Raw genomic sequence first — 26,663 nt, 5'->3', positions numbered from 1 at the left:
ATGAAAATCAAAAATTTTAGATATTAGCGTCAATCAGCCGACACGCACACATATACAGTTCTTGTCAAACAATGCTTGTCCGTCACCAGAGGCCAATAGATAATAACCATTTTTGACATGCAACCCTGTGTTTTCTATTCAATAGCTCATTATTTTTACGCGTGTAAAGAAAAACGTCAAAGTAAAAATTAAAAAAAATGGATGCCAGCAAAGAAACAAGGTTTGTAGACATAATTATAATAAATTTTTTGTTAGGTATTATTATTTATGCATTAACAAAACAGGAAAAAGCGTGTGCCCATAAACGCTTTGTCCTCTTATTACTTATTATAAAATAAATATGGAATTTCGCAGGTGTATTTCTGCCATCATTTTTTGCAACCTCAGTAGACTTCGTTTAAGGATTTCCTCCAACTGTTTATTATTAGCCGCCAATTGCGCAATTAAATTAGCTATTCCTTCTCCTAGTCTTTTCTACACATCGTTAATAATAATTAAACAAACCAAAAACACGGAAATAATTTTTATGAAGAAAAAAATTTCACAACAGTACTAACAGCTGATTGTCAATTTTGCAGTTAATTGGTCATATGTGAACTGCTAGATTAATTTTGTGGATTTATTGGCAATTAATGCCTATGGGAACGTACTTTAAGTCGTTCTATTTCATTATATTCAACATATACGAGTATATATATATATTATTATATTAAAGCTATAATTTGTGGAAGCATTGAATCATGCTGGTTCTTTTTTCTTATGAAATATGCAACATTTTCACAGGGTGTATGCCAATATTTTCATAATGTCGGCATGTAATGAGAGGTCTCTTTTCTCGAGAAAAGAAAATACTGTATCACTATAAAACACTTCCTGAAAGGTTTAGGCCAAGATGGATCCACACAGGGCGACTTTGGTATATCAGCCGAATTGTTTTTTTTTTCTATTCTTAATATTCTTTAAATATTTTTGCTTTGAATGTCAAATTATCTTGCCTCTTTGTTATTGTATTGTTCGCGTACATTCGACTAAAATTTTCATTTTCAACCTACGAAAATGCAAAAACAAAATACATTTAACTGTTGTTGTTGTTGCTCTATCGAAGTCACCGTCTATGAATTTATTTTAGCCGATGCCGTCTTGTGCATGCCAGCGATAATTTCTAGTGAGCATAGCGCCATCTTTGTGTGAAGTTCCATACTGCCACTCGACAGATGGTTGGTATATTAAATATATTTAATGTAATTTGCTTTTAATAAAAACTTGTGCATTTATTTTAATTTATTAATCATTTTTCACTTAATCCTTAATAATGTTTCATTGTTCATAAGTAAAGGAGAGAGAAGAAAACACTTTAAAAAATTGCCGATGACAATTCGAAATTATTCGAAGTTTCTTCGAATGCCACATTTTGACAAGTTTTTGCATCCAAGCCAACATCCACCATTTTTGTGTATGGAAAGAAATTTTTTGATATTGTAAATAGTTTGCAAACAATTTCGATCTTCTGTGCAATTATTTGTCGAGCGTTCCGTGAGTGTGTTAAAAGTAATGGCAACAAACGAGGAGCAGCGAGAAGCTTTAACAACTGAGTTAAAAACCAGGCCCATTTGTCGCTTTTGTCTTGCCCAAGTGTTAGATGATCTCAGTAATATATATGCAAAGGATACTCCAGTTAAATCATTACTCCCACTGCCGGTGGAAATAATGGCTGTTGCTTCCATAGAGGTAAGTAATACATTTTTCACCCAAGGTGTACAGGATACACCGTCTACTCGTTTTTCACCGAGGTCAATTAAGAACAGAGATTTAGGAACGTGTTTTGCAAAACTAACATGATTTGCTTTGGATAAAATTCAACTGCACAGGAAAATTAGAAACAAAAAAATATCGAAGCTCCACGCTTTGTACGAAAAATTGGTTTTAAATATCGAACATGAAATACGAAACTTTAATATCCAGTTTATAAATTGTGCATTTCAATATTACAAGACATTCGTACAAATAAAGTTGTTGTTGTAGCAGCATAAACAATCCCCATACATATACTGGGAATGCTGCTGAAGTGACAGTCCTTGGCCGGCTATAAATCCGGGTTATTCCGGCTATGTAGAACCGACTGTCGTGGAAACGAACAAATAAAGTGTTAACAACTCGACATATTTTTAAGCACAAATGTTCCGCAAAAAGAAATATGATTCACTTCGTTAAAATTTGCGTTATTAGTCCAAGAAGATTTTATATCGTCAAATAGAAAAAGTGAAGAAGTGTCGGCAGGTTAATAACTTGTAGTTAACGGCTGTGGATCCTTAACCTTGCCTCAAAACTATTCAATAGTTACCTCATTCGTTCACAGGTAAAATTATCTAAGACGCACACCATTCAAATAATTCAAACCCAAACCTCAACAAAAAATTAAAAATTTCAATAAAACACCGCATTTCAATTCAAGTTAATTCATTATTATATTAGAAAAATACAATTCATGTATGTTATTCGAAAATACTTTAAAATTCAATTAAATGGCAAAATTAAAGCAATGAAAGTTGGAAGCAGTTCAGTCTCTGCTTTAAACGCACACAAAATAGTGTGCATCGTCGCAGTTGTACAATTTAATGATTATGTGTCAACTCATTTCATTTCACATATAATGGTAGTTCATTATAACGAAAACAATAGCAATTTGTAAAGAATTTTACATTCGTGCTCATCAAATAGTTGTGTTATGACTTAAGCACCTTTAGAAGGTTTGTCAGTGAAGCGCAATATACGAGTTAACATTGATGTAACACATGGAATTTGTTTTTGCTGATGCATTATGGGACAATCTGGCACACAAGACTCGAAATCGACTGCAACACGCTGATTAACGAATGTTAGTAATGTTAAAATGTCATGCTTTTTGCCATTTTCATTTAGCTCTTCCACTAGTGACTGCATAAACCACGAACCATTAGTGGTGTTGCGCCATGAATAGAAGCCCGGTATGGTTGAATAGGCAATTAAAAAATCGGCATGAACTGGAATTTTATAGCTCATCGATGTTTCACCATCTGTTTCAGTCTTACGCATATGTACCCCGGGATCAAAATGATCACCCTGACAGGCTTGAATGAAAAATAATTTTGGTTTACCAGCCAAAGTAGGGCAAGTATGTGCAGTAAAATAGTGCCAAATAGTATCCAATTTGTATTGCACATCCTTCGCGTAGAGGTAGCCGTGTTCACCATGCGACAGTATAGCCACGGCAATGCAGTCGTTGTGGGTATGATCTTGAGAGGCAGCTAAAAGAAACACACTTTTTTTCAGTACCTTAAAAAATTAATAAAAAAAAAAGATTTTGTTTACCTTTATCAACATATTTGAGAATGTCTCTGAGTTTGCAGTCCTTATAAGTGTTCACCTGGAAGTGCAATTTTTTCAGAGCAGCACTCAAGTTGTCACAGTCCACGTTGGTACCTTGTCGCGGTTTTAATGAGGGTATATCGAAATGCTCATGGTTGAAAATTAAGGCAAGTCCGCGATTTTTATGATTCATGTTGTATTCACTCGCATGACGTTCAGTTGGCATATATGCCATATATTTGTTAAAGCTGAAGCAATGGAAAAAAGAAAATAATTCATTAACCACATCAAGTTGAAGTTTATCTGCATTAAAATGTTCTTTAAAAAAAAAGCAACCAAAATATATTAGTGATACCGAAGTACACTCAAGTAAGTTAATCAAAAATAGTAAATTCGTTGTGTACATATTTTTTAGGTTTGTAATTCGTGCACTCAAATTTCTAAATGTTTTAGGCTATTTTCTACAATATATGGGGAATTAATTAAAATTTATCATAACCGTATATATGTATGTACATACGATAGAGTACATTTGTTATCATCACTTACTCTGCACCAGCGTCCTCAATACTTCCATTATTGCTTTTGTTTGTGAACGACGCATTGGGTCCAACCGCATTGTTTTCATTACCAGTGCATTTCTCTCGTCCCGTCGGTTGTGCATCTAACTTATCACAATTCGGCATTAACACGCCACTTTTGTCCTTTCTACCCATGTATTCATACTTTATGGCAATGCACTCGTCCGTCATCACGTTATTTCGTCGTTTCGTTGCTACAACTGCAGGTTTTTCCTTTTACTCAGTCTTTTCAGCGCTGCTCACCACGCCTCCTCTCATATAACAATTAGAGAAACCTGCGTAGTTTGCTGCTGCTTCTGTTAAAACTAAAATCTATGAATTGCACTAAACAACCACCCAGGATTGCTTATCGTTTTCTCGAATTTAAATGCGCGGCAGCTGTTGCTTCGTTGTCGGCATTAAATTTAATTCATATTCGATTGAAAATTAGTTTCATAGCACAATTCTCTACCCAAAATGGATAGACCACTTTTCGGGCAGTTTCGTATGTAGCTAATACTCCGCAATAATTCAATCGGAGGTCAGTACGTTTAGTCAGTACTACTAATATTCTAAGCAACAAATAAAAACAACTAGTAAAATACTCAACTGCATCAAAAAACTAACCGAACTATAAAAACAATACTACACTTGTTTGCTAGATAGAAGCAAAAAACTGATTGGCGTGCGACGCCGTATAGTTCTTTGAAATGAAACAAAATTGACGAGTTATCGGTATATTCGAAACAGTATTGGCACTTTAGTTACTTTTATGAATAGTGTTCTGTGTATACTTTTTTGTGTATAGTAAACTCTTATCGGAATAAGTAAAAAATGTTTGCGTTTCGCTAAAAAAATGAGTTAGTTTTATTGAACCTAGCCGAAACCTTATAGTGATTATTACGCTACTCAAATTTGTATGCGCTAATTTAAAATGAAGTAGAAATGTCAGGCTAAAGGTAAATTTTTGCACATCTCTCGAAAACTACTTAACTTTTTGTAAAACTGAGTTCGTTATTGGAAGGGTAATGTAAATACTTCCGTAGTATTTGCTGAATTAAAAAAAAAATAAAAATAAAATGTTGGTGGAAAATTAGAAAAACTTGTGTTAAACTACTTTTTTTTCGAAAATTTGTCAAATTAAATTAATGATAATAAAACTTGAGTAGAAAGTATAAACAATTGAAATACCATTTGTCTAACTCCGGTTACGCTATCCACTGTATTTCTGCGTAGAACCCCATTCTGCGTCATTGAAATATAGTCATAATAATATCCACCGTTTAAAAATCGTGTTTTCGTAATATTTATGTTTTTTTTATCCAAGCGGACCTACTACTTTTAGAAAACTCGAGGGTAGTACTTATAGTTTCACTCTCACTTTCTCATTCATATTTATGACACAATTTGATCCAAATTCAAATCACATTTTAGCTACATGAAGAGAAGTATTTTATCCTAAAATTTACTATTTATATGGCGCTAGAGTTGGCATATTTATATTTTAATGTTAGTCTGTTTAGCAAACAGGACTTATATTTAGCTAAGCACTGTCTAACTGGCAGTTTTCCCTAAAGTGGGTTACAAACACGCAGCAAATCTTAACAATCGGTTCAATTTGTTTTGGATCGGTTGATGATTTTCATTTCACGTTGTTCTCTTGTGTTAAAGAAAATAATTGACATGCATTTTGTTTATTATGAATGCTGCCATTCCGCTCACGTGTACTCTTCGAAATCTGAAAAGGTATTACAAAAATCGTCAGCTTCGCTACACACACTCAACCGATTGCAAGGAAAACAAAAAAATTTGTCAGCTATCAATCTGACCACACACACATCGACCTATTGAAATTTAAACCGATTGTTATGATTTTTTCCGTGTTTGTAGTCCGCTTAAGAATATGTGTACTATTTTAAGCTGATACACCAACATAAACATGACTAAATTGATTGATGTTTTCTTCAGGCGATATATATTAAAAAGCGGCTTCTAGTGCTTTATTGAAACTTATAATTTGTATAAAATATTTTTTTTATTATTAATAAGGCTTGGATTAAAATTATGCTTACTTATTTTTAAATATCTCAATATTACTAATATTGAATAATGGCCTATTCATTACTTGCTGAAAATTTCCACACTTAAACCAAAAACTAGGTTTGCCAACACTTATTAGATACGAGCAAAAAACAGAACATACAGAATGGACAAAGTTGGAAAAACTGATTATGTACGAAACAAATGTTCGTTGTTTTCTCTCATTCGGTTCACCCTGTGTTATATTAAAAAAATATGGCTAATGTTATGGCCTCGGGAGACGATCCAGCATGCTTGACTGAGCTTTGTGTGTGTTAGTGCAGTCGGGTGTCGTCGTGTCACATATACTTGTTGTCGGCTTTTGAATGATGAAAATCAAAAATTTTAGATATTAGCGTCAATCAGCCGACACGCACACATATAAAGTTCTTGTCAAACAATGCTTGACCGTTACCCGAGGCCATTAGGTACATGAATACAAAAGTAATACAGGCATGTTCTGCAAATCGTTTTCGGGCAATATTTTCGCATTTTCCGTTTTCAAATCGTTTGACATGTTCTGTAAATCGTTCCGTTTTCGTTTTTTTTCGAACATCAGCAAATCGTTTTTTCACCCTGTTCTGGAAATCGAAATCGTTAAAATTTTCCAGTTTTATTTTCGGCAACTTAAACGTTAGCGGTTTGTGACATTCTTAAAACTGTTTTTTGAAATAAATTTATCAAAATGTGAGTATTTACTCAAAATAACTGCATATATTTATGTAAATAAAAGTTTTTATTTAAAATATTTAAAACTTATTCAAAAACTTTTAGGGGAAAACACAAGAACTCCAAGCAAGAGCTAATTTTAGTCGAATTTATGGAATCTCATCGAGATTTGGCGAAGAATTTTTCGAAGGGCGACAGAGTTGCTGTTGAGGAAAAGTGGAAAGAGCTGACGACGCTGCTAAATGCAGAAGGGCCGCCCCAAAAAGATGTTAATGGATGGAAAAAAGTAAGTATGTATTTAGTCAAATATTAAAATAAATATTTTTGAGTTGTCTTTTTTCAAGATATGGTCTGACTGGAAGTGGTGCATTCGGAAAATGGTTGCCCATAACAATCTAGAATCGAGGGCAACAGGAGGTGGACCCTTTAATAAGCATGTACTGACGAGCAGCGAAGAATGTGTTGCAAGAACTTGTGGAATTTTTGCAGCCGTTGAGGGCATACACCATTCTAGAAGCTTTGGGACAGAAGAAAATAATAGCGCTATCGAATCTGAGGAAGAACGTCCCCAAACAAGTAGGGAAGCGGTGGCTACCCCGAGAGCTGCAAAAAGGCTACGAGTGTCAACGCAGGACAGCCTTCAGACGTGTATGGCAACGCAATCTACTGTATGGAGAAAATATCCACCACTTTAGATAACATTTGCGAAAACCAACACAAGATTGCAAAATCGCAGGAAGATGAAAGGGAAGAGATTCGACGACTTTGTCGTGCTGTTGAGAAAAAAAATGAATTGCTGGCACAGCAAAATCGCTTGAAGACTCAAAGTATAGAGCAAAAGCAAAGTCATTACCTCAAAATGGAGCAGTTGCAACATGAAACAGTTAAAATTAAAATTAAAATGCTTGAGATAGAGATTAAAAAATAAATATAAAAGAATCTTATTGAACTGTTATGTATATATTTACTTTTAATATGAATAAATTTTATGTTTCATAATATTAAATTTCTAGCAACAGAGTCTCTTATATTTCAGCCAACACTATATAAACTACTGTTTTCCACATTTTCAGCAATTTCCTCATCAATTGGATTGTTTTCTAATACGCTTTCTGTTTCAATGTCATCTATTTGATTACTCCTACTTACTTTTACCACCGGTTTTCCATAACATCGGTTGACATAGTTTTTCAATAGATTAAAGAGGAATGTTTTCCCGGTGCCTGCTCCACCAGTTACGAAAATTTTCTCCCGTTTCATATCACCATTGAGTTGCTTCTTAATACTCTCTGTGACAAGAACAACTAATTGCCTTTGATCAACATTCATCGCATTTTGCGCTCTTTGGAATTGATCATTGCTCATTTCTTTCTCTGGTAACTCTTCCTCTTCAAGTTCAGGATTTATAATCTCTGGCTGCTCCAAAATTTCGAAAGCATGTATCTGATTGAATGCATTTTCAAGCTGTTGGTCCCGCTCTCGATGTTGGCACATATGTCTACTTGTTTCCCTTAAACGACTCTCTCGAGCTACAAAAGCTTCTTTGGCATTATCGAAGCCTTCAAGTATTTCAGTTTCCGAACGATAAGGCATATATTGAAGAAGTAAGCTGTAGGAAAAGTTTTCTGGATCCGAAGCTGCTATAAAATATGGCACTCTGACAACTGCAGGAACATTTCTCACAACCATTTTGCTTTTATCCAACAGAGTGATGAGTGGGCGACGCATATTTGTTTGTTCCTCATAGGCATCATGGTCTACATTTTCCTCGGTATCGCTTAACTTTTTCGGAAAGTGTGGTTCAAACAACATAGCAAACTCTATTAGGCTCATGTTCACAAAATCGTAGTCAGGATGTTGTAATGGACGTTTTTCATATCTTTCAAAGATATTGCTGTAGTAACCAATTGCGTGTCCGCTTCTATCGAATTGCAATACTCTGTAACGCTGTTCTGGCTTTCTTGTGTTTAGGAAGACACAATGTCGCGAACTGTTTCGTAATGGGATATGACAAAGCCGATATGCACATTCGGCAGCTGATACTTGTCGTTCATGAAGAATCTTCATACATATCTTGAAGAGTTTGCGTGAAAGGTCAGTCTCTTCGCGTTGAATTTGTTGTATTGCCTGTGCAATTCCAGCATCGACACCCTCTGGTTCTGCTTTCGACAGATACTTTGCAATATAGTATGCTATCGCTTCGTTCGATCCGCACGGTTGAATATCCATATTACCTGTCCACAGTCTCAATAACTCTGGGTGGTAATTATTTACCCAAGCATCTTCTTTACGACGCTTAAGTAAGGAAATTCTGCCCCCATTGCGGAGAAAATCGTCTGAAGAATGTGATATTATTCGTGTCTCATGACATTCTTGACGTGGAAAATTGAATCGACATCTTAGAGAGGTAATATTCTTTGTTCACAAGCTCGAAGAGCTCTGGATCTTCTTCTTCTGTTGGAATTTTACACCAGCAGTTACGATCAAGTAGAAGTATTCCTTCTTCTGTATCAAATGCTGGATGATTCTCAATCCAAACTACCATATGGAGGTGAGGACTACCACGATTCTGAAACTCAATACGCCACCAGAAGTCTTTTACTTTTCCTCCAAATACTTCATCATTATTTTGAATGAATTTCATTAGAGCATTGACTCATAAAATGTCGACTCAAAATCACTGGGTACTTTTCGATAAGACGTTGGGTCTCATAAATGTCAATTGTACTTGGATCAACATCAAGTCTACCGTCGGCTATTAATAAAGCCTTTCGTTGGTCTAACCAGTGGAGATCATTTGAGCTAAATGTCACAAAATAGGTTGGGGCTCCTATACATCTAATTTGGGCCAATAGTTCATTTAAAGCTGATCTCCAATAAGCTGCAGAACCTCTCAAATTTTTGAGATAAAGGTGGACATCTTCAACAGAACCTTCTTTATTTACAATTTTCTTGCCACATGCTGATATCGTGCTTTTGATTCGATAATATTCAAAGAACGATAAAGCGTAAAAAAGATAATCGTTACGTTGGAATCTTGTGTCACTTCCCAAAATTCTAGACTGATAGTAGTCTAATGCTGTAATTTTAACAGGCCTCTGTTCTGCGAAACCATTCTTCCCATAGGGAAACAGAAAGTACCAGGCAAATTCTTCTGCTTTAAGTTCATGGCCCACATTGACGATGTTATCTTTCGTCTTGCGGGTAATTTCATTAAGGTTTCGTGAGTCCTGTATTTCGTCTTCGACATTAGGGGGCATTACATCAATCGGTGCCATCATTGATGTCTGCAGTGGAATAGTTTGATCAGTTGAATTCTGTTGAAAAGTGATTATTTGGGATACTGCTGCTACCATCTCACTACTTTCACGTGTTTCTACCTCTTTAGAATCATCATCTATATCCAAGACTTCAACATTGATGTAATCAAGAGTAAACTGTACATTTTTACTGCCTGTTGTGCGTTTACATATCCTCACGAACTCGTCCAAATTATCACATTCAATAACGCAAGCCTTTCCATTATTGCCCTTTGCTTTAGCTCCCTTTCGGCCACAAGAATGTGAGTTGCTGAAGTAATATTTGTTATTATAATGCATTACTCCAAATGAATAACCCTCTGTTATTAGTATGCCTGCGTTATATACCATGAACATATCCTCCAAACCTTGGCGAAGAGTACTTCCAATATTTCTTTCATTTAACTTGTCATTCAAGCATCCAAATATACCTGGTTCTTCGTCAAAAGTGATCTGAAATCTTTTGCCGAATGCGAACAAGTCATCTTGGATGACTGTGAAGTTTCTTACTAATAGGTAGCCATCATTTTCTATAGGATGCGCCGCAAATTTTCTCTCCGTTTGAAATCTTATATTGCTATAGATTTGGTCACCTGTTATCATATTTAAATTAAGAAGGTTTGTAGACCAATGTTGTGGTGAAAGAATGCTAGCCCGGAGAATGTTAGCTAATGCCATCGCACAACATTGAACTCCTGCGAATCCTGATGTGAATATGAGATCGTTGCTTTGATGCCATGATGCACGTACAATTCTCGAAGAGTCACTAATTTTCATGTAAGCACTAGCATCCTCAGTAGGTTCATCATCGGTCTCTACAGCAATCTCGGCAGGTGCATCTTCTACTCTTATAATATCATTTTCTTCAATAACGACGTTCTGATCGACAGTAACATCTTTGTAAAGTGGATTGTTCAAAATTAGCCAATTGAGTGCATCGTATACTTTTTGTTTAGATATCGAAAACTGTCGTGTTATGCTAATATTCTCTAAACGCTCAGTAATGACGACTATTCCAGCATTATTTGCGGCTCTGGGTAACATGTTTGCAAGGTTTTCGGTAACCTCAAAAACATCTTGTGCGAACAATACCGCTTGGCCACGAAAACTATATTGCCCGAATACGCCACTTAGCTTGATAATTTTTACAAATGGAATAATGCGTGAAATCAGCCGTTGTTCGGCGTGTGATAATTCCGCTATTACATTTGGAACGGATCCTGGGTCCAAATTGTTCCAATAAGATCTGGACGGTGCAAAATTTTTCTTTGAACTCAAATGAGTCTTACACCGTTTACAAACCATCAAGCAATTTGTTTGTTTTAATTCGCTAGGCAAATATGGTGCTGATTTGGTGTCTACAATCCACTTAGAGATCTGATTTTGATAGCACCGTTTAGTGCAAATCTCACAGATCTTGTCACAAAACGTGTTAATTGACTGCATGAAGCCGGTTATGCTGGCTCTATTTAATCTCCTCGCCTCTGCGTTTCGTTGACGCATTTGCAGCAAACGAATTAATCTGTCTCTTTCTGACTGTGAGACTCGATATTCAGCGCTATGTTGCCGCATGTGCTGTAGTCGAGCCGCTCTGTCCTCTTCAGACTGTGAGGCTCGTAGTTCAGCGCTATGTTGCCGCATGTGCTGTAGTCGAGCCGCTCTGTCCTCTTCAGACTGTGAGGCTCGTAATTCAGCGCTATGTTGCCGCATGTGCTGTAGTCGAGCCGTTCTGTCCTCTTCAGACTGTGAGGCTCGTAATTCAGCGCTATGTTGCCGCATGTGCTGTAGTCGAGCCGCTCTGTCCTCTTCAGACGGTGAGGCTCGTAATTCAGCGCTATGTTGCCGCATGTGCTGTAGTCGAGCCGCTCTGTCCTCTTCAGACTGTGAGGCTCGATATTCAGCCCTATGTTGCCTCATTTGCTGTAATCGGGCAACTCTGTCCTCTTCTGACTGTGAGGCTCTATATTGTTTCATATATAGTCGCCTTTTGGTTTTCCTCTCGACGATTTCGTCATTCGTCCATCGTGAACATTTTTCTTTCAATTTTTGTCTCTTTTTCGCTAATCTCCTCTTTCTTTGTGTTGCAGTTTCAAGTGTTCTTTTTTCCGCCAATCTCCTCTTATTTTGCGTTGTAGTTTCAAGCGTCATTTTTATTCCCACGAATAGTTGTTGAGTCGTTGAGCGCAAAACCTCGAATGTCACGTGAAATCTGTATTGCATAGATTATATAAGCTCAGTCGATGCAGCCTGACAACAGACTAGTATGATGTGTCACTTTCCTACAAAAACCCCATTGCCAACAGCCGCAATATGCTCGCCACCTGCCTAACAAAATTCATTGTGATATTGTTGCCTTTTATAATAACAACAAATTATCACAGCATATCAACATCAATGCTCGAGTTTGATATGCAGCCCAACACAAACAAACATGATGATCACTACCTGCGCTTACCTTAGCAACAGCATGCTGGGCAGGCAGCGCAAATAGAAAGACTCTCGCCTGACCTCACAAAACAACCCACTGCATAACAACAAACAGTCATCACTACTTGCGCTTGGCTTGGCAACAGCATGTTAGGCAGGCAGACCAAAACACAACAATTATTCTCTGGCCCAACTAACCACCCTCTGCATAGCAACACATGGTTGACATGCTTGGTAGGCAGGCCAACGGTACCACACAATTGTCTATACTGGACTATTTGGCATGTTTCGGGGATTGGAAAAATCGTTGGCATAAGTGTATTTCATCGAGAGGGCAATATTTTAAACGGGATGAAATTGATTTACAAGAATAAAAAAAAGATTCAAAGATTCAAATTCACCTTACTTTTTGCCCACAGGTAAAAACAGAAAATATTAATCCTGGCAATCCCAATAAGGATAATGGAAAACTTTTATCAAATTATTGCATTGTCATCGGTCCTTGATAGGTGTGCAAAATTTCAAGTCGATCAGATGTTTAGAAGCCAGTGAAAATTAAGCTCAAAGATTCCGTTACATACATACATACATACATACATACATACAACCCGACCTAATAAAAGTGTGTTAATAAGGACAATCAGTGTTAAATACATTAATACCCAAAAATGGGATTTAAATGAAATGAAATGAATACAAAAGTAATAAAGACGAAAATCATAATTGCAAACTGAATGTAACACAAAAATAACAAATTAAAGCAAAATATAAATTTCGGTTAACAAAAATAGTTTGTAAAATATCACAAATTAAAGAGATCACAATTCAATCAATAATCTATGCTTTTGAAGTAAAGCAAAAAATATTTACATACATATTTACAAAAAACCAACACCCAGTCTTCAATAGAATTGTCTAAGCATACGTGCATATGTATAATAATTAAAAGTAGAAGCCGAGAGTGAATAAGAGGTTTTGTAAATATTCTAAAAACAAGGACTTTAATTTAATTTATTTCGTTTTAATTTAGCTTATATGAAAAGTGAAATTAGATTTTATACGCTTTATACTATTTTTCCAACTGTTTAAAATTCTTTTACATGTGCGAAACACACAGAATCTTTGTTTTGAAGTTGGGAGAGCTAAGCTTTCTATTATAAAATTTTAAAAGGAAAAAAATTCGGATTCTAACAAAAAAAGCTACAACTAAATCTCTGTCGCAATTATTACAACATAAAGAAGGTCTAACATTTTTCATTTTGTCATATAAAATTTGACCTATGCCTATCCTATGACAGGTTGAATCAAATTCTCCCTGAAAAATTACTTCTAACTCCTTTACGTAATCTAAAAATCCCTGTGGCGGCTTTAATAAGTTACACCTCTCAACCTGCCTCTGTTGAGTGAAATAAAATTCAGACGTAATGTCTTCATCTCTTAAAAATGGTAAGGGTTGGGTACATGCGTGTGTCTTAAATATTTTCAAATAAAAATAGCCGCAAAAATACGCATAAGCGTTTTCCTTAAGGAAATCAACTTCTAAATCTTCTAAATCAGAAATTTCTTCTCCTCGAAGGATATTAAAAGTGTGTTCTGGCCGTGGCAGACCCTGAAATTCTTGCCAGGAGAGATCCCGAACTAAATGATCGTTGCACACGTTTTTTATTATCTGATGAGATCTCTCAACACAAAAATTTTCAGTTTGCGAGGCGGGCTCGCAATTACCGTTGACAACGATATTTGTGTATCGTAATCCCCAGGATTTTTTGAACAAATTGCAGAACATATATGGGGTAATCCTAGCACTTCTACCACCTCCTCTTCTAATTTGACCCAAGTAGTGTTCTAAATTATCCTGGCAAAGACGTCTGGTCTGCAAATTCCTAAAACCTTCGTTTGACAAAAACGCCACAAGCGCTTCAAGCTACTTATGTTCAAAATCCAACCCTTAATGTAATTAAAAGAAGAAGTCATGTCAGACCCATGCTCATCTTCTATCCTAATACTTCTCAAAATTGCGACAGCCTCTTCTAAAAATTTAATTTGCTCTGGAGTTGATGAAAAGACTTTTTTTGTTGGCAAAATAGCATCTAAACTCGAACTATTAAATGTGTCGAACAGTTTATTTACAAACAATACATATTCCGCGGTGTTTAAAATTGTTGACGAGTGACAAAGCGATTTCCCTGAGGCATATGTGGCTAGCATCCCAGAAGCGACCGTATCACTCATAACCTGGGAGGCTAGCTTTACGCTCATTTTTTGGAAACAATTTGGAAAAATATGTGCATCAGAAAGTTTTGGAGCACAACGAACCGGATTCTGGGAATCTTTGCTATAAAAGTGCACAATATCGCTCCAACTTATTGACCGGGATGCAAAACTGACCTTGTTTTTAGGATTCTCTAAACAATTCCTAGTACTCTTTAATATATGTGGAGAATCGAAAAAAAAGAAGACATGCTTGCCATTTACTTGAAAATATGGGCGTTCTTCGGAAACTCCTAAAATTCTCGCCAAATATATGAAATTAGATCCCTGATCACAAACAAAATGACAAGGTGTGAGACCAATATTTTGTAGTTGGGTAATGGCCTCAAAAATATATTTCTTAGCAACATCCCCTTTACATGAGCCATGGACAATAAAATATGATAATGGATGGGTCCAAGGTATTCCACCTATGCCTTGAACCATAAGAGTCATAGCACTATTCCCTATTCTACATGTTCGATTCTCGTCACCGTAATCCTCAACTCCTATAATCTTATCATATTTGGCGACATATTGCATATGACTCTTAAGTGCCATTTCGTCACATAAGACAGACACGAATTTTTGATCCTGTGTGAAACCCCGACTTCTTAACTCTAAACATTTTAAAGAACTACTACTAGAACCGGGGTCATGGGGCCACTCCGAAACGAACTCGTAGAGAGTTTTGTCTTCAGGGAATCTAAGAAGCGACTTTAAGTGCCTATAAGCTACTGGAGACAGAAAATATACACCTAAAGCCAAAGTTTTGAAATAGTTGTCATATCTACGACCATTGGGTTGGCGATTACAGTTTTTTAAACTATTTTCAACTATTCTACTAACTTGAGGAGGAAGATTTCTACGTAAACTCTGACTTTGCTGAAAACTCTTTTCCTTATCGGACATTTCTTTTTCTAATTTTTTTAATTTTTTTGAAACTTCTGCTAACTGATTTTTTAAGTAGGAAATATATCTGCCTTTCTCTTCTAAAATTGTCTTCAGCTTGGAATTTTCCCTTTTCAATTTCTGTTCACTATCTACAACAGACGTTAAACATAAGTTTGTCTGACTTCCTCTTTCATAAAAATTTTCGCCCAAATTTTTTCTACTAAAATCCCTTATTTCCCCCTGAGCCTCTTCTGCAACTGATGCAAGTAAAAATAAATTGTTAGATTCACCGCATGAATCCATGCGGTCTTCTAACGATTGTGGCAAAAAATCATCCGTTCCTAATTCGATAATCGAATTAGGACTCGCAATATCATATTTAAAACTGGGTGTTGGTAAATATGATTTACTTAAGAGGTTACTATCGGGAATTGCGTCAGGTATCAATTTATTTTTCAACTTCATTTCATTGGAGAAATGGGTCTCGCAGGCGTAAAGATATTTAGACTTTCTTTTCCCTGCACCCAAGCGATCAAGCCAAATAGCATATCTAGGTAAGAGTAAATAAAATCCCTAGTACTTATAACCAAAACTTAATGCCTCTAATTTGGGGTTAATGAGTTTAACTTCTAACTACATTATTTTGAAATGCAAATAATAAAGCCTTTAACTCTACTCTAAATGTTAGTTTTAGCTACTTATTATAAAGGGAAGGTCCTCAGTTTTCTCCCGAGGCAATAACAGAAATGAGTAGTTTACTACATTTATAAGTACCTGAGCTTACTTGCAAAGAGACACATACATATAAATAGCTATGACACGATTACACAAAAGTACTTATATATCTACTTTAAAAAGCTCTACTAAAAGTGTATTGTCATAACTCACCTGGCACCGTCTTTCTCCTGACTTGGAAAATTGGAAATCCGTTGAGCCCCGACGCATCGCCGAGCGCACCTATTCTTAATTTTTGGCATTTTATTGCTGAAAAATAAGTATTACAATATAATATATTATAATGAAATATTAATACCGCACTAACTTCAATATTTACCTTGTTTAATTTTATTTTCCACTGCTTTTTCAACACAATTTTTGCACACACATAGAATTGGTGTTAGTTTTCCACCAACGTAAAAACGAACTGTTTTCGTTAGTTATTTTTGGCGCGTTTTTTCTGGCAGCCCGCCAATTTCGCCATCAGCTGTTCAAAATCCCATAATGTGTAAGTGCTGCCAAGTTGTGAAACAAGTTCATGGGCGCGCTCTCTCTCAAGATTAAAGAGTTTCACATCTAGTTATCTATGTCTAGTTATCTATGGTTAGGTATTAAATCTAGAGGTGTAAAAGTAACGAAAAAAAGCAAACCCGCATATGTTCGTTACTATAACGATGAGTACCCGTTACTTTCGTATCGTTACGTTACTCGTTACTTTTGATACCTTATCCATAACGCATTGAATCGAACATGTTGTATCGGTATGGTACGCGTACAGTGTGACGTTGCGATGTCACAAATGAAGAATTGGCAGAATCTCTTAAATTATAATTGAAAAGCAACAAATAGGTGTCAAAAATTATTTATTGACAATAACATTTAAGCAACAAAAATCTTTCATTCCTGAACTGAAATTAAACATTAAATAAAAACATATTTCAGACAAAACAAAAAATATTTTTGATAAACTAAATTATTAATATATTAAATAAAATTATTGCAAGAATCTTTGGTTCATATTTAAAAATAAAATTTTTTCCATTCTCTTTGGCTGAATAGAGCTGCGCTTCTCGCTTAATATTTGGCCCGATTTCGAAAAAGTCCTTTCAGATGGTACAGAAGAAGCCATAACTGATAAATATTTATCAGCCAAGTTCGAGAGCTCCGGGTATAGAATTGCCCGTGCTTGCCACCATTTCAAAGGGCACTCATTTCGAGATATAATTCTTTCCTCTAAATATTGCCTCATAGTTATAATACTGCTGCTAACTTCAGACTTTGAAGCTGACACTGACGTCGCCACAGCGTCAAAATCTTTCCAAATTGAATCGTTATCAGCGTCAGTGCTGCTAGTAGTTACAGCTAACGTTAATTCAGGTTCTAGAGATTGCTGATGAAAGTTGAACTCGTTTTGCAGCTCAGTTTTCAATGCATCTTTCGCAGACTCATAACATGATAAATCAAACCTAAATGCCAGCTTCTTAAAACGCGGGTCTAATAGTGCTGCTTTAGATAACACAGGGTGCCTGTGACAATTCTTAAACCTACTTTTATATTCCGTTAATATTTTATTTGCGAGTTTCTTTCCTGTATCTGTTATTATATTCGTAGTTAAACTGACTAAAATTCTGGTCATACTTTCCGTCGAAGCCAGGACCATTGAAACAGTCACCTTTTTTTCTGAAGACATTTCTTCAGTGAGTTCTTTGAATGGCTTCAGAATTTTTATTATTTCTGGCAGTGTCTGCCATTCGCCTTCTGAAAGATTTTCTACTGGATTGTGTAAGATTCCGAGAGACGCTTCTAAAGTTTCTTGAAGTGAATAAATCCTCTCAATCATATCTAGGGTACTGTTCCATCTGGTCACTACGTCCATTTTAAGCTTTAATGGTTTTTGATTAGGCCTCAGTTGCTCCTGCATGGCAATTAGTTTTTTGGTAGCTATTGGACTCTTGTGGAAATGTTCCACAATACCTTTTATTTTTTTTATCAGCTCCCCGAGTCCACATTCCTGGAGTCCTGCACGCACGATTAAATTAAGAGTATGAGCAAAACACGGTAAATGCTCATAATTTGTCAATCGTATAGCAGCCTTCATGTTCGCTGCGTTATCTGTAACGCAGACAAATATTTTAGTTTGTATGTCCCAATAGCAGAGGAACTTATGCAACTCATTTTTGATGTATTCGGCCGTATGTCGCTCATGGCATTCAAAACAACCTAATAAAGCAGACTTAATCTCCCAATTTAATAAATAATGGACTGTTACAGCTTGGTAAGAAGTTGTTGCTCTTGAAGTCCAGCCATCGGTGGTAATCGATACATATTTAGCATTCTCCAATTCTACTTTTAATTTTTTTTGGACTTCGGAGTAGTGAGAATCCAACAAAGTATTGCTTAATATATATCTTGAAGGTATTTTGTAACTTGGTTCTAAGTAATTAATAAGATCTTTAAAACCCGCGTCTTCAACTACAGAAAAAGGCTGAATGTCTTTAACTATCATTTTAAAAATTAAATCATGAATTTTTTTTTCTCTTACTACACTTATTGGACGTTTAATAAAGGCATTTAAATTAGTCTGCTTCGAATTGCTTTCATTTGTTTTAATCACAAGATTAGTTTCAGGATTAGACTCTGCGCTTGTTGAAGTTGGTGGTATAGGACTTTCCAGGCCTAGCGCATTTGACTCGGAACACAGAATGATGGTTTCATATGTTGGTCTGTGTTTCTTCATGAGATGCTTTTTCAAATTTGTAGTAGAGCCACCTTTCACGGAATACAACGAATTGCAAAGATCACATTTTACCTTATCGTCTTTAGCCTCCGTGAAAAAACCCCATAGTTTACTCCTTTTCTTATCCATTGTACCAGTAAAATTATGCTCTAAAATAATAACAATAATAAGTGTAAACAATATTTTCTTACGTTATTCCAATTTCAAAAATTTGTCTACGTACACAAAACTTGAAGCACCAAAAGCACTGAAAAACTTTTACGGACGATTAACTTCCAAATTTTAATATATTTAGGTACAATAAGAACAAACAAACATCAGTCTTTGTAACGAGTCTTTTTAAATTCACCGAATGAGCGCATGCGCAAACAAACGTACATCAGCAAACGTTTTTATACACGTATAAACTTATTACACTGAACTGAACTCATACTACAAAAAATGCGAGTAATATTACGTTTCCACCAAAAGCAAACACCGTGTTTGCAGGAGTTGTGTTTGGGAGAACTGTCAACTGTTTCCACCGAAAGTTTGGGAGAAACTGTGTTTGAACTGTCTTTTGTTGACATTGTGAAATGAGAATTATAAAAATTGATAAAATTATAAAATGGTGCATAAAATTCAATTTGTTATGTTGATTTTATCATTTTATTTTAAAATAATTGATAGTGAGTTGGTCACATATTATTTAAAAAAAAGGTTAAGGGAAAATAAAATAATTTTAAGCGTTGCTGCCAATTTAATGCGTTCGCAAAGTGTATGGTCTTTGGTATGGTAAACAGATTTATGATACATTATTTGTGTATAATGTACATGTATATTTTAGGAACATTCCAGTACCTTTTGGGAAGTAGACTGCCAGAGTAATGGGGATAAGTTTTTCAAAGATAATTTCCGAATGGAAAGATCCTGCTTTGAAAAATTGTGCAGCAAACTTGAAAAAATAGCCAAAAGAAAAACGAACTATCGAAACCCGATTTCACTAAAAAAGCGCGTGGCAATTGCTCTGTATGCAGAAAAAAACTGCAGGCATTCGAGGTCAATCTCTATTTAGCACATTACTGCCGCCTTGATTTAAAAACTTGATATCTTTTCTTTATTGAAAATAATTTGTTTATATCGTTAATCTGGAAAAAGCGAATTTAATTATGCATAGACTCATGGATACGAACTTTAAATCAGACGGCAGACTATTATCCTTTTAAATTTGGTGTTCATCTGGTTGCCCGATTGGCCACTTGATCCTGCTTCCACTCTTATGATACAATTTTCTAGAATTCGTGATCTGAGCATCCATTGACAGTGTATGAACCATATTGTAAAAAAAATCGCCACAACTGCTCGTACACATATGTAGCGTATAAAAATAATTACTCTTATTTTCATATTAGCTTTTTTTATTTTTACTCATTATTAATGTCTTATTTTATTATGTTTATTCTTTTGGTTCCATTTTTTCCATATGAAACTATGTCATTCCTAAATGGTTAGCAAACAATAATTATGCTTTTATGTCTAGAATGAAACATAAAAATTGTCGCTTCTTATTGCTCGTTACATGACATATCATACCATATATCTCTTCATTTATTGTATAATCATTTGGCTTTTGAAGAATGCCACAATCTCTGTGCAAAGCGCAATGGTATGCCCATTTTAAGCAGCTGTGAGTGGCCATTCAATTTGAGATTTGGTCTGTAATGTAACACTGCCTCCCAGCAAATTTCACTTAATAATGGTATGGTCATCCACATTTTATAAAGGTCATTGCACCGTCGTATACGTTTTTCATCATATTCAATACCACCGAATATGTACATACAACCATTTTGACTGTGCGCTGTGGCATGGAAGTACAAAGCTTTTGGTAGAGAGGCTAAGTGTCCATTGCTTAGTAGTAAAATTTAATCTCCATATATCTGCAAAATATACTTGATCGGCCTGCAAATGGAAAAGGGATATCCAACTTCAAATATAATTTAATAATACTAAATTTAATTATTACGCACCTGCAAGCCTCCCGTAATGAATGCTTCGACCTCACCATTCGATTTCGTGTGCTGTACGCAGGAAAAGCACTTTCGTGGGTTTGGATATCCGGAATTTTGTCGCTCGACAACCACCACATATTATATGTATTGCCCATCGTAGACAACTTCGTGACGATAACGACCCAGCAAGAAGAGTGGTGGTCAGGTTACCCTGCACATGACCGCCACGCGTGGTCGTTAAACTGTCACTAGCCCCGCCCCTTTATAATCACTTTGTTAAAAGCGTTGGGAAAATTGTGCCAAATTTTTTGTGTACGTGTGATTTTTTATCCCTTTCATACATATGGATTCGTTTGCCAGTGCCAGTTTCATATAAACGTAGCGACGAACAAAATAATTTTTAGGCCAGCGGCGACAGCACAGCGCGATAGCCCAGCGGCTAGCAATGTGGGCTTCCGATCCGAAATCCTTGGTTCGAATCACAAAAAAATTTTTTTTTTTATACATTTATTTCATTTTGTTTTATGATATGTTTATGAGCAGATTTTTTTCATGGTAGAAATACACTCGGTGTTTTGCCATTGCCTGCTGATGGGCGACCGCTATTAAAAAATGTTTTCATCAATTTTGCTTTCACCGAGATTCGAACTGACGTTTTCTCTGTGAATTCTGAATAGCAGTCACGCACCAACCCACTCGGCTACGGCGTTTGTTTACTTTGATTGATTTAAAAATGAGGAAAAATATATGAATGAAATTTGCTTACTGCTTACATATTTGCCAAAGGTTGACAATTTGATTCTCGGCCTACTTTGATATCAAAAAGAGAGAAAAGATATCTTTTTGACTTATTGCTTTGACAGCCACTTGCCGTTTTTTTTGTTTTTTTTTTCTATTGATGCAAAAATGAGAAAAAATATATGAATGAAGTTTGCTTACTGCTTACACCTTTTCCAAAGGGGACGGAGCAAAGAAATACGAGTGCATATGTGTTTGTAACATATAAAAAAGTGTAAATGTGTTAGAGCTTCGGTCACGCAGGTTTTGCTGGGGACCCTCTGGATCTTCGCGTATATCTGGACGACAGATATATACGCATTCCCACACTCGTGTGCGCAAATTTAAGCGATGCACATCACAAGAGTAATCATAGCCAGTTGTTCCCCCAACCGTATATAAATAATGTTCGTGTAAAACTATTCCCGGTCCATATTGCGGAATTGGCGCATCACCAGTAGCCTCTATTCGCTTAACACTCGGTTTTTTACCTGTTGTTTGATATATATAACAGTCGTTTGAGCAAGATTCACCAAATGGATAGCCGGTGCGTCAATCAAATGTCATATTGACAAATTGCAATCATTGTTGCCATGTTTCGATAAGAATGCAATAATAAATGAGGAAAATGAGCAACATTGCCACCACTTAATTATATTATATGCCGTTTCCACCAAAAGCAAACACCGTGTTTGCAGGAGTTGTGTTTGGGAGAACTGTCAACTGTTTCCACCGAAAGTTTGGGAGAAACTGTGTTTGAACTGTCTTTTGTTGACATTGTGAAATGAGAATTATAAAAATTGATAAAATTATAAAATGGTGCATAAAATTCAATTTGTTATGTTGATTTTATCATTTTATTTTAAAATAATTGATAGTGAGTTGGTCACATATTATTTAAAAAAAAGGTTAAGGGAAAATAAAATAATTTTAAGCGTTGCTGCCAATTTAATGCGTTCGCAAAGTGTATGGTCTTTGGTATGGTAAACAGATTTATGATACATTATTTGTGTATAATGTACATGTATATTTTAGGATGTATTTAGATGTAAATACAAATAAAATTACATATATAAATAAAAGAAATACCTGTTATACTATCCGCAACGAGTTGATTCAGTATTCCTGAGGAAAGATTGTAGATTTATTTGGCTTATTTGACTTATTTTATATTTTGCGCGCACCACTTAACGATTACCACAAGAAAAATATAAAAAAAAAAAAAAAAATAATAATAATTGGGGGCGACCGCTATTAGAAAAATGTTTTTATTAATTTTGCTTTCACCGAGATTCGAACCAACGACCTCTCTGTGAATTCCGAATGGTGATCTAGCACCAACCCACTCGGCTACGGCGGCCGTCAATCAAAGACAAATTGCAATCATTGTTGCCATATTTCGATAAGAATGCAATAATAAATGAGGAAAATGAGCAACATTGCCACCACTTAATAATTAAATTAGACGCAAACCCAACAAAACACGCTTTGAATTAGACGCAAACCCAACAAAACACGCTTTGAAAAGTGGGTTTAGGTATGGAGTTGTGTTTTAATTTTGTATGGGATTTGACAGGTGTTTTGTTTCTTGTTTGCGCTAAGAACACGATAGCGGCTGCGGTGGAAACTTAGTATAACGGAATATATTCGTGAGTAACGTTTCGTTACTCGGTACTAGAGAGCGCACCCGTTACTCAGTACCGAATACATACGGTTTGCTTCAGCTTTAATTAAATCCTTGTGCATGATTTTCTGCTATAAATGCTTAAATAAATTGTGCTTATTGCAGCTGTATTATTGTTTGGATAACTTTGATGGAAAATATCAGATAATTGTTTTTGAAAGCCTAAATATAGTTATGGATTTTCAGTGTGAGTAGGTGAAATGAAATGGTTGAAGTGCCAGTGAAAAAAAGTTCGGGGGAAAAATTCAAAACTTTTAATTAGCTCCTTAAATACATGTAGCTTATTTAGATTACTGTACTTTTCACATAAGTATTCACTTCATAAACATACTTGCACTTAAAGTGTATTCTATTTTGTTGGTGTTATAACGAGTTCGTTTTGAATAATGTTAACGAAGTGTCTGTGCTGGACCGCAAGATATTAGCATAAAACCGTTACATTTGTTATAGTGATCTTTAGCACCTCTTCAATTCAAAAAAAGTGTATCAAAAATTCTTTTAGTTTCAATATAGCAAATTCTTAGTCTGAAAAAATTAAAAGTAGAATATATTTTTTCACAATCTTAACATATTTTTAGGTATTTCTAAACGATGGAATGCCGCCTTCGGTATGTTTAAAATGTCGGTTGACATTCGACTACTGTTATCGGTTCAAGCAAATGTGTAAGAAGGCGGAAAATTTGTTGAGCCAAGTTCCACTTCTTGGAGACTGGCCGGCTCCATTGAAGAGACCAACTATACCGTCAGAGCTTTTACCAAAGCTTTCTATGGTGCCCAACGAAGATAAAAGTTTTAAACACCTAGAAGATGCATCATCCTCTGCTTGTAAAGACCAATCACAAGCGCAGCCCCTACAACACAGCGCTAAAGTAGGCATTTCAAAATCAACTAATACCAAGAAAACATCCACGTCAGTATCAACTCCCAGGAAAATACTTAATTCCGATCCAGCTGCTTTGCCGGAACCACCGATGCCAATGCGTGTAAAAAAAGAGAAAAGTGACGAGGCTTTTAGTTTCCTTACTAAAGTGGAAAATAATGAGGAAATCTCAATAGATGATGTGCAACGTTTGATTGCTTCTGAAGATCTTGATTTTACCTCACTCGATGTGCAATTCAGGGAATTCACTCCTACTAAGGCGGCCACATCAACTACGAACACAACGAAAATGAAACCAAAAGTACTAAACAAATCCTCCATACGCATATTGAACAAGGAAGCTGACGTAGATGTGGAACCACGGCTTAAACAACCACAGCTAAAACAGGACGAGGATGGAAACGTTTCTATTGTGACTGAAATATTGGATCCTAATGAGCCTTATGAAACTGAACCAGATCCCATAAAGAACGCGGCTCCGGTCAAGACAAATGTTTTTCCATGCCCCTACTGTGAGCGCACATTTCCGCTGTTGCAGCTGCGTGACATCCATGTTGTGAATCATACGCGTGAACGTCATTATCAATGCGGGGACTGCGATCGTTCATTCTTCTCCAAGTACGATCTTCAAAAACATATCGTAATTCATACTGGTGAACGCAAGTATAAGTGCTCAGTTTGTGACAGAGGTTTCACTAGACCCGCACTATTACATAGGCATGAAAAAATACATACTGACATACCCAAGTATCTTTGCATATTTTGCGAGAAGACATTCTTGTCGAAAGATGATATGGAGAAGCATACTGAACGGCATCGAAAAAACCGACCATTCAAGTGTAAAGTGTGCTCCAAAGCATTTGCCTTTAAACAAGGTCTGGAACGTCACGAAGTAAGTTAAGATTTCTAATTGTGCAAGATTATTTTGTAGATAAAATGTGATTTGAATTCTTTTAGGTGGTGCATTCAACCGAACAGCCATACTCCTGTCAATATTGCGACAAAAGTTTTTGCACATCTTCAAAGTTGGCACGCCATCTTGTTGCACACGCAGGGAGCCGACCCTTTCCATGTAAATTTTGTCCAAAATCATATTTGCTTTCGCATCACTTGTCACGTCACATGCGTACACACAAAGAAGGCGTCATTATGTATTCGTGTAATGAATGTGATGAAGTTTATAAGACATGCAACGAGCTAGTTTTGCACTCTGCAATACATGCAACTGTAACACTGACATGCCCACTATGTCAACAAGTATTTGAAGATGTAGAGTCGGTAACGGCGCACATTAAGGAACATGCCAGTAATGAGTCGTACCCCTGCGAGTTCTGTGACTTAATTTTTCTTACTCTTAATGAACAAAACTATCACATAAATAGTGCGCACGCTGCGGATCTGGCAGCATATACGGAGGATGTCAAGAATATAACATCTGAACAGAAACAAAAAAACGATGAAGAAATAGAAGAAGTTATTGAAGAATTCCTTATTGATGAAATACTCACAGATGATAATGAATCATTTAATATATCCAAAGACAGCAAAGGTAAGGCATGTTGTAATGTTATATTGTAAAATAAATTTAATCTAATTTTTATATGCAGACGATACAGACAAACAAAACGTTGAAGAAACGAAACAACTGAATGCCGAAGTTGAACAACATTGCGATGAGGAATATTGTTTGAATGAGATTATCGACGATCACGAGCCTCCTACAAAGAAAAGTAAAGTTATTGTCACAACTGGTACAAAAATTGCAAAGACTACTGCAAATGAAGGCGGTGTTCCATTGCGTCGCAAAGCACTGAGAAACAATGCAGAAAATGTAGTCGAGCACACTTCGCGAAAATCACCTAGAAATATTAGTGTAAGTCAAAATTCGGCGAATAGCAGTGGACCGACAACAAATCAAACACCACAAGCTGAACATAGTAATGAGAATGCCGAAAGTGGAGCCTCTTCTACCAGTAAGGAATCGAAAACTTTACAGAGGTCCAATCAACGAAAATTGACAGCCGGTATAGGAAGTATGGAGACTGATTCTAAACCTGTAACACTTAATAAAGGGGGTGTAGCACTTGGAACGGAGGCTGGACCTGCAGGTGATACGGTTACAAAAATAAAAGTGGGTGAAAAAAAAATGAGAGTACAGAAAATTGTCGTCACAAAAGCGGAAGCAGCAGCCATGGCCAAAGAAGGACGTTTACGTATAAAGGATGGGAATTTGATACTCACAACGAAGGCGTCAAAATAATACAAGATATAAATATACAATTGTACTGTATGCTTGAATTAAAATTTTCAACAAGTCTCGTATCCAAATATATATACAAGTATATACATACGTA

At 36.0% G+C, this 26,663-nt stretch overlaps 2 protein-coding genes across 4 annotated transcripts; one reads left to right on the top strand and one right to left on the bottom strand.

Annotated features, from left to right (window-relative positions):
• The first annotated feature begins 1,307 nt into the window (after positions 1–1,307).
• Positions 1,308–26,663, top strand: LOC129243443 (putative zinc finger protein 840). 3 transcript variants are annotated; one of them, XM_054880472.1, is made up of 4 exons: positions 1,308–1,728; positions 24,008–25,201; positions 25,267–25,858; positions 25,917–26,663. In XM_054880472.1, the coding sequence occupies exons 1-4, from the start codon at positions 1,552–1,554 to the stop codon at positions 26,567–26,569; spliced, it is 2,616 nt and encodes an 871-aa protein (XP_054736447.1). In that variant the 5' UTR covers positions 1,308–1,551; the 3' UTR covers positions 26,570–26,663. The 3 variants fall into 3 exon arrangements, with proteins under 3 accessions (XP_054736447.1, XP_054736449.1, XP_054736448.1); XM_054880474.1 differs by lacking the exon at positions 1,308–1,728 and adding an exon at positions 23,512–23,616; XM_054880473.1 differs by lacking the exon at positions 1,308–1,728 and adding an exon at positions 23,546–23,649.
• LOC129243444 (caspase-1-like) lies at positions 2,708–4,591 on the bottom strand. Its single transcript, XM_054880475.1, has 3 exons — positions 3,895–4,591; positions 3,349–3,593; positions 2,708–3,284 (listed from the first exon to the last, which is right to left on the bottom strand). Exons 1-3 carry the CDS (start codon positions 4,095–4,097, stop codon positions 2,731–2,733), a joined length of 1,002 nt encoding a protein of 333 aa, XP_054736450.1. The 5' UTR covers positions 4,098–4,591; the 3' UTR covers positions 2,708–2,730.

Source organism: Anastrepha obliqua, chromosome 4, assembly GCF_027943255.1.
Source record: "Anastrepha obliqua isolate idAnaObli1 chromosome 4, idAnaObli1_1.0, whole genome shotgun sequence".
NCBI lineage: Eukaryota > Metazoa > Arthropoda > Insecta > Diptera > Tephritidae > Anastrepha > Anastrepha obliqua.
This window is presented reverse-complemented; position numbering and strand designations above follow the sequence as displayed.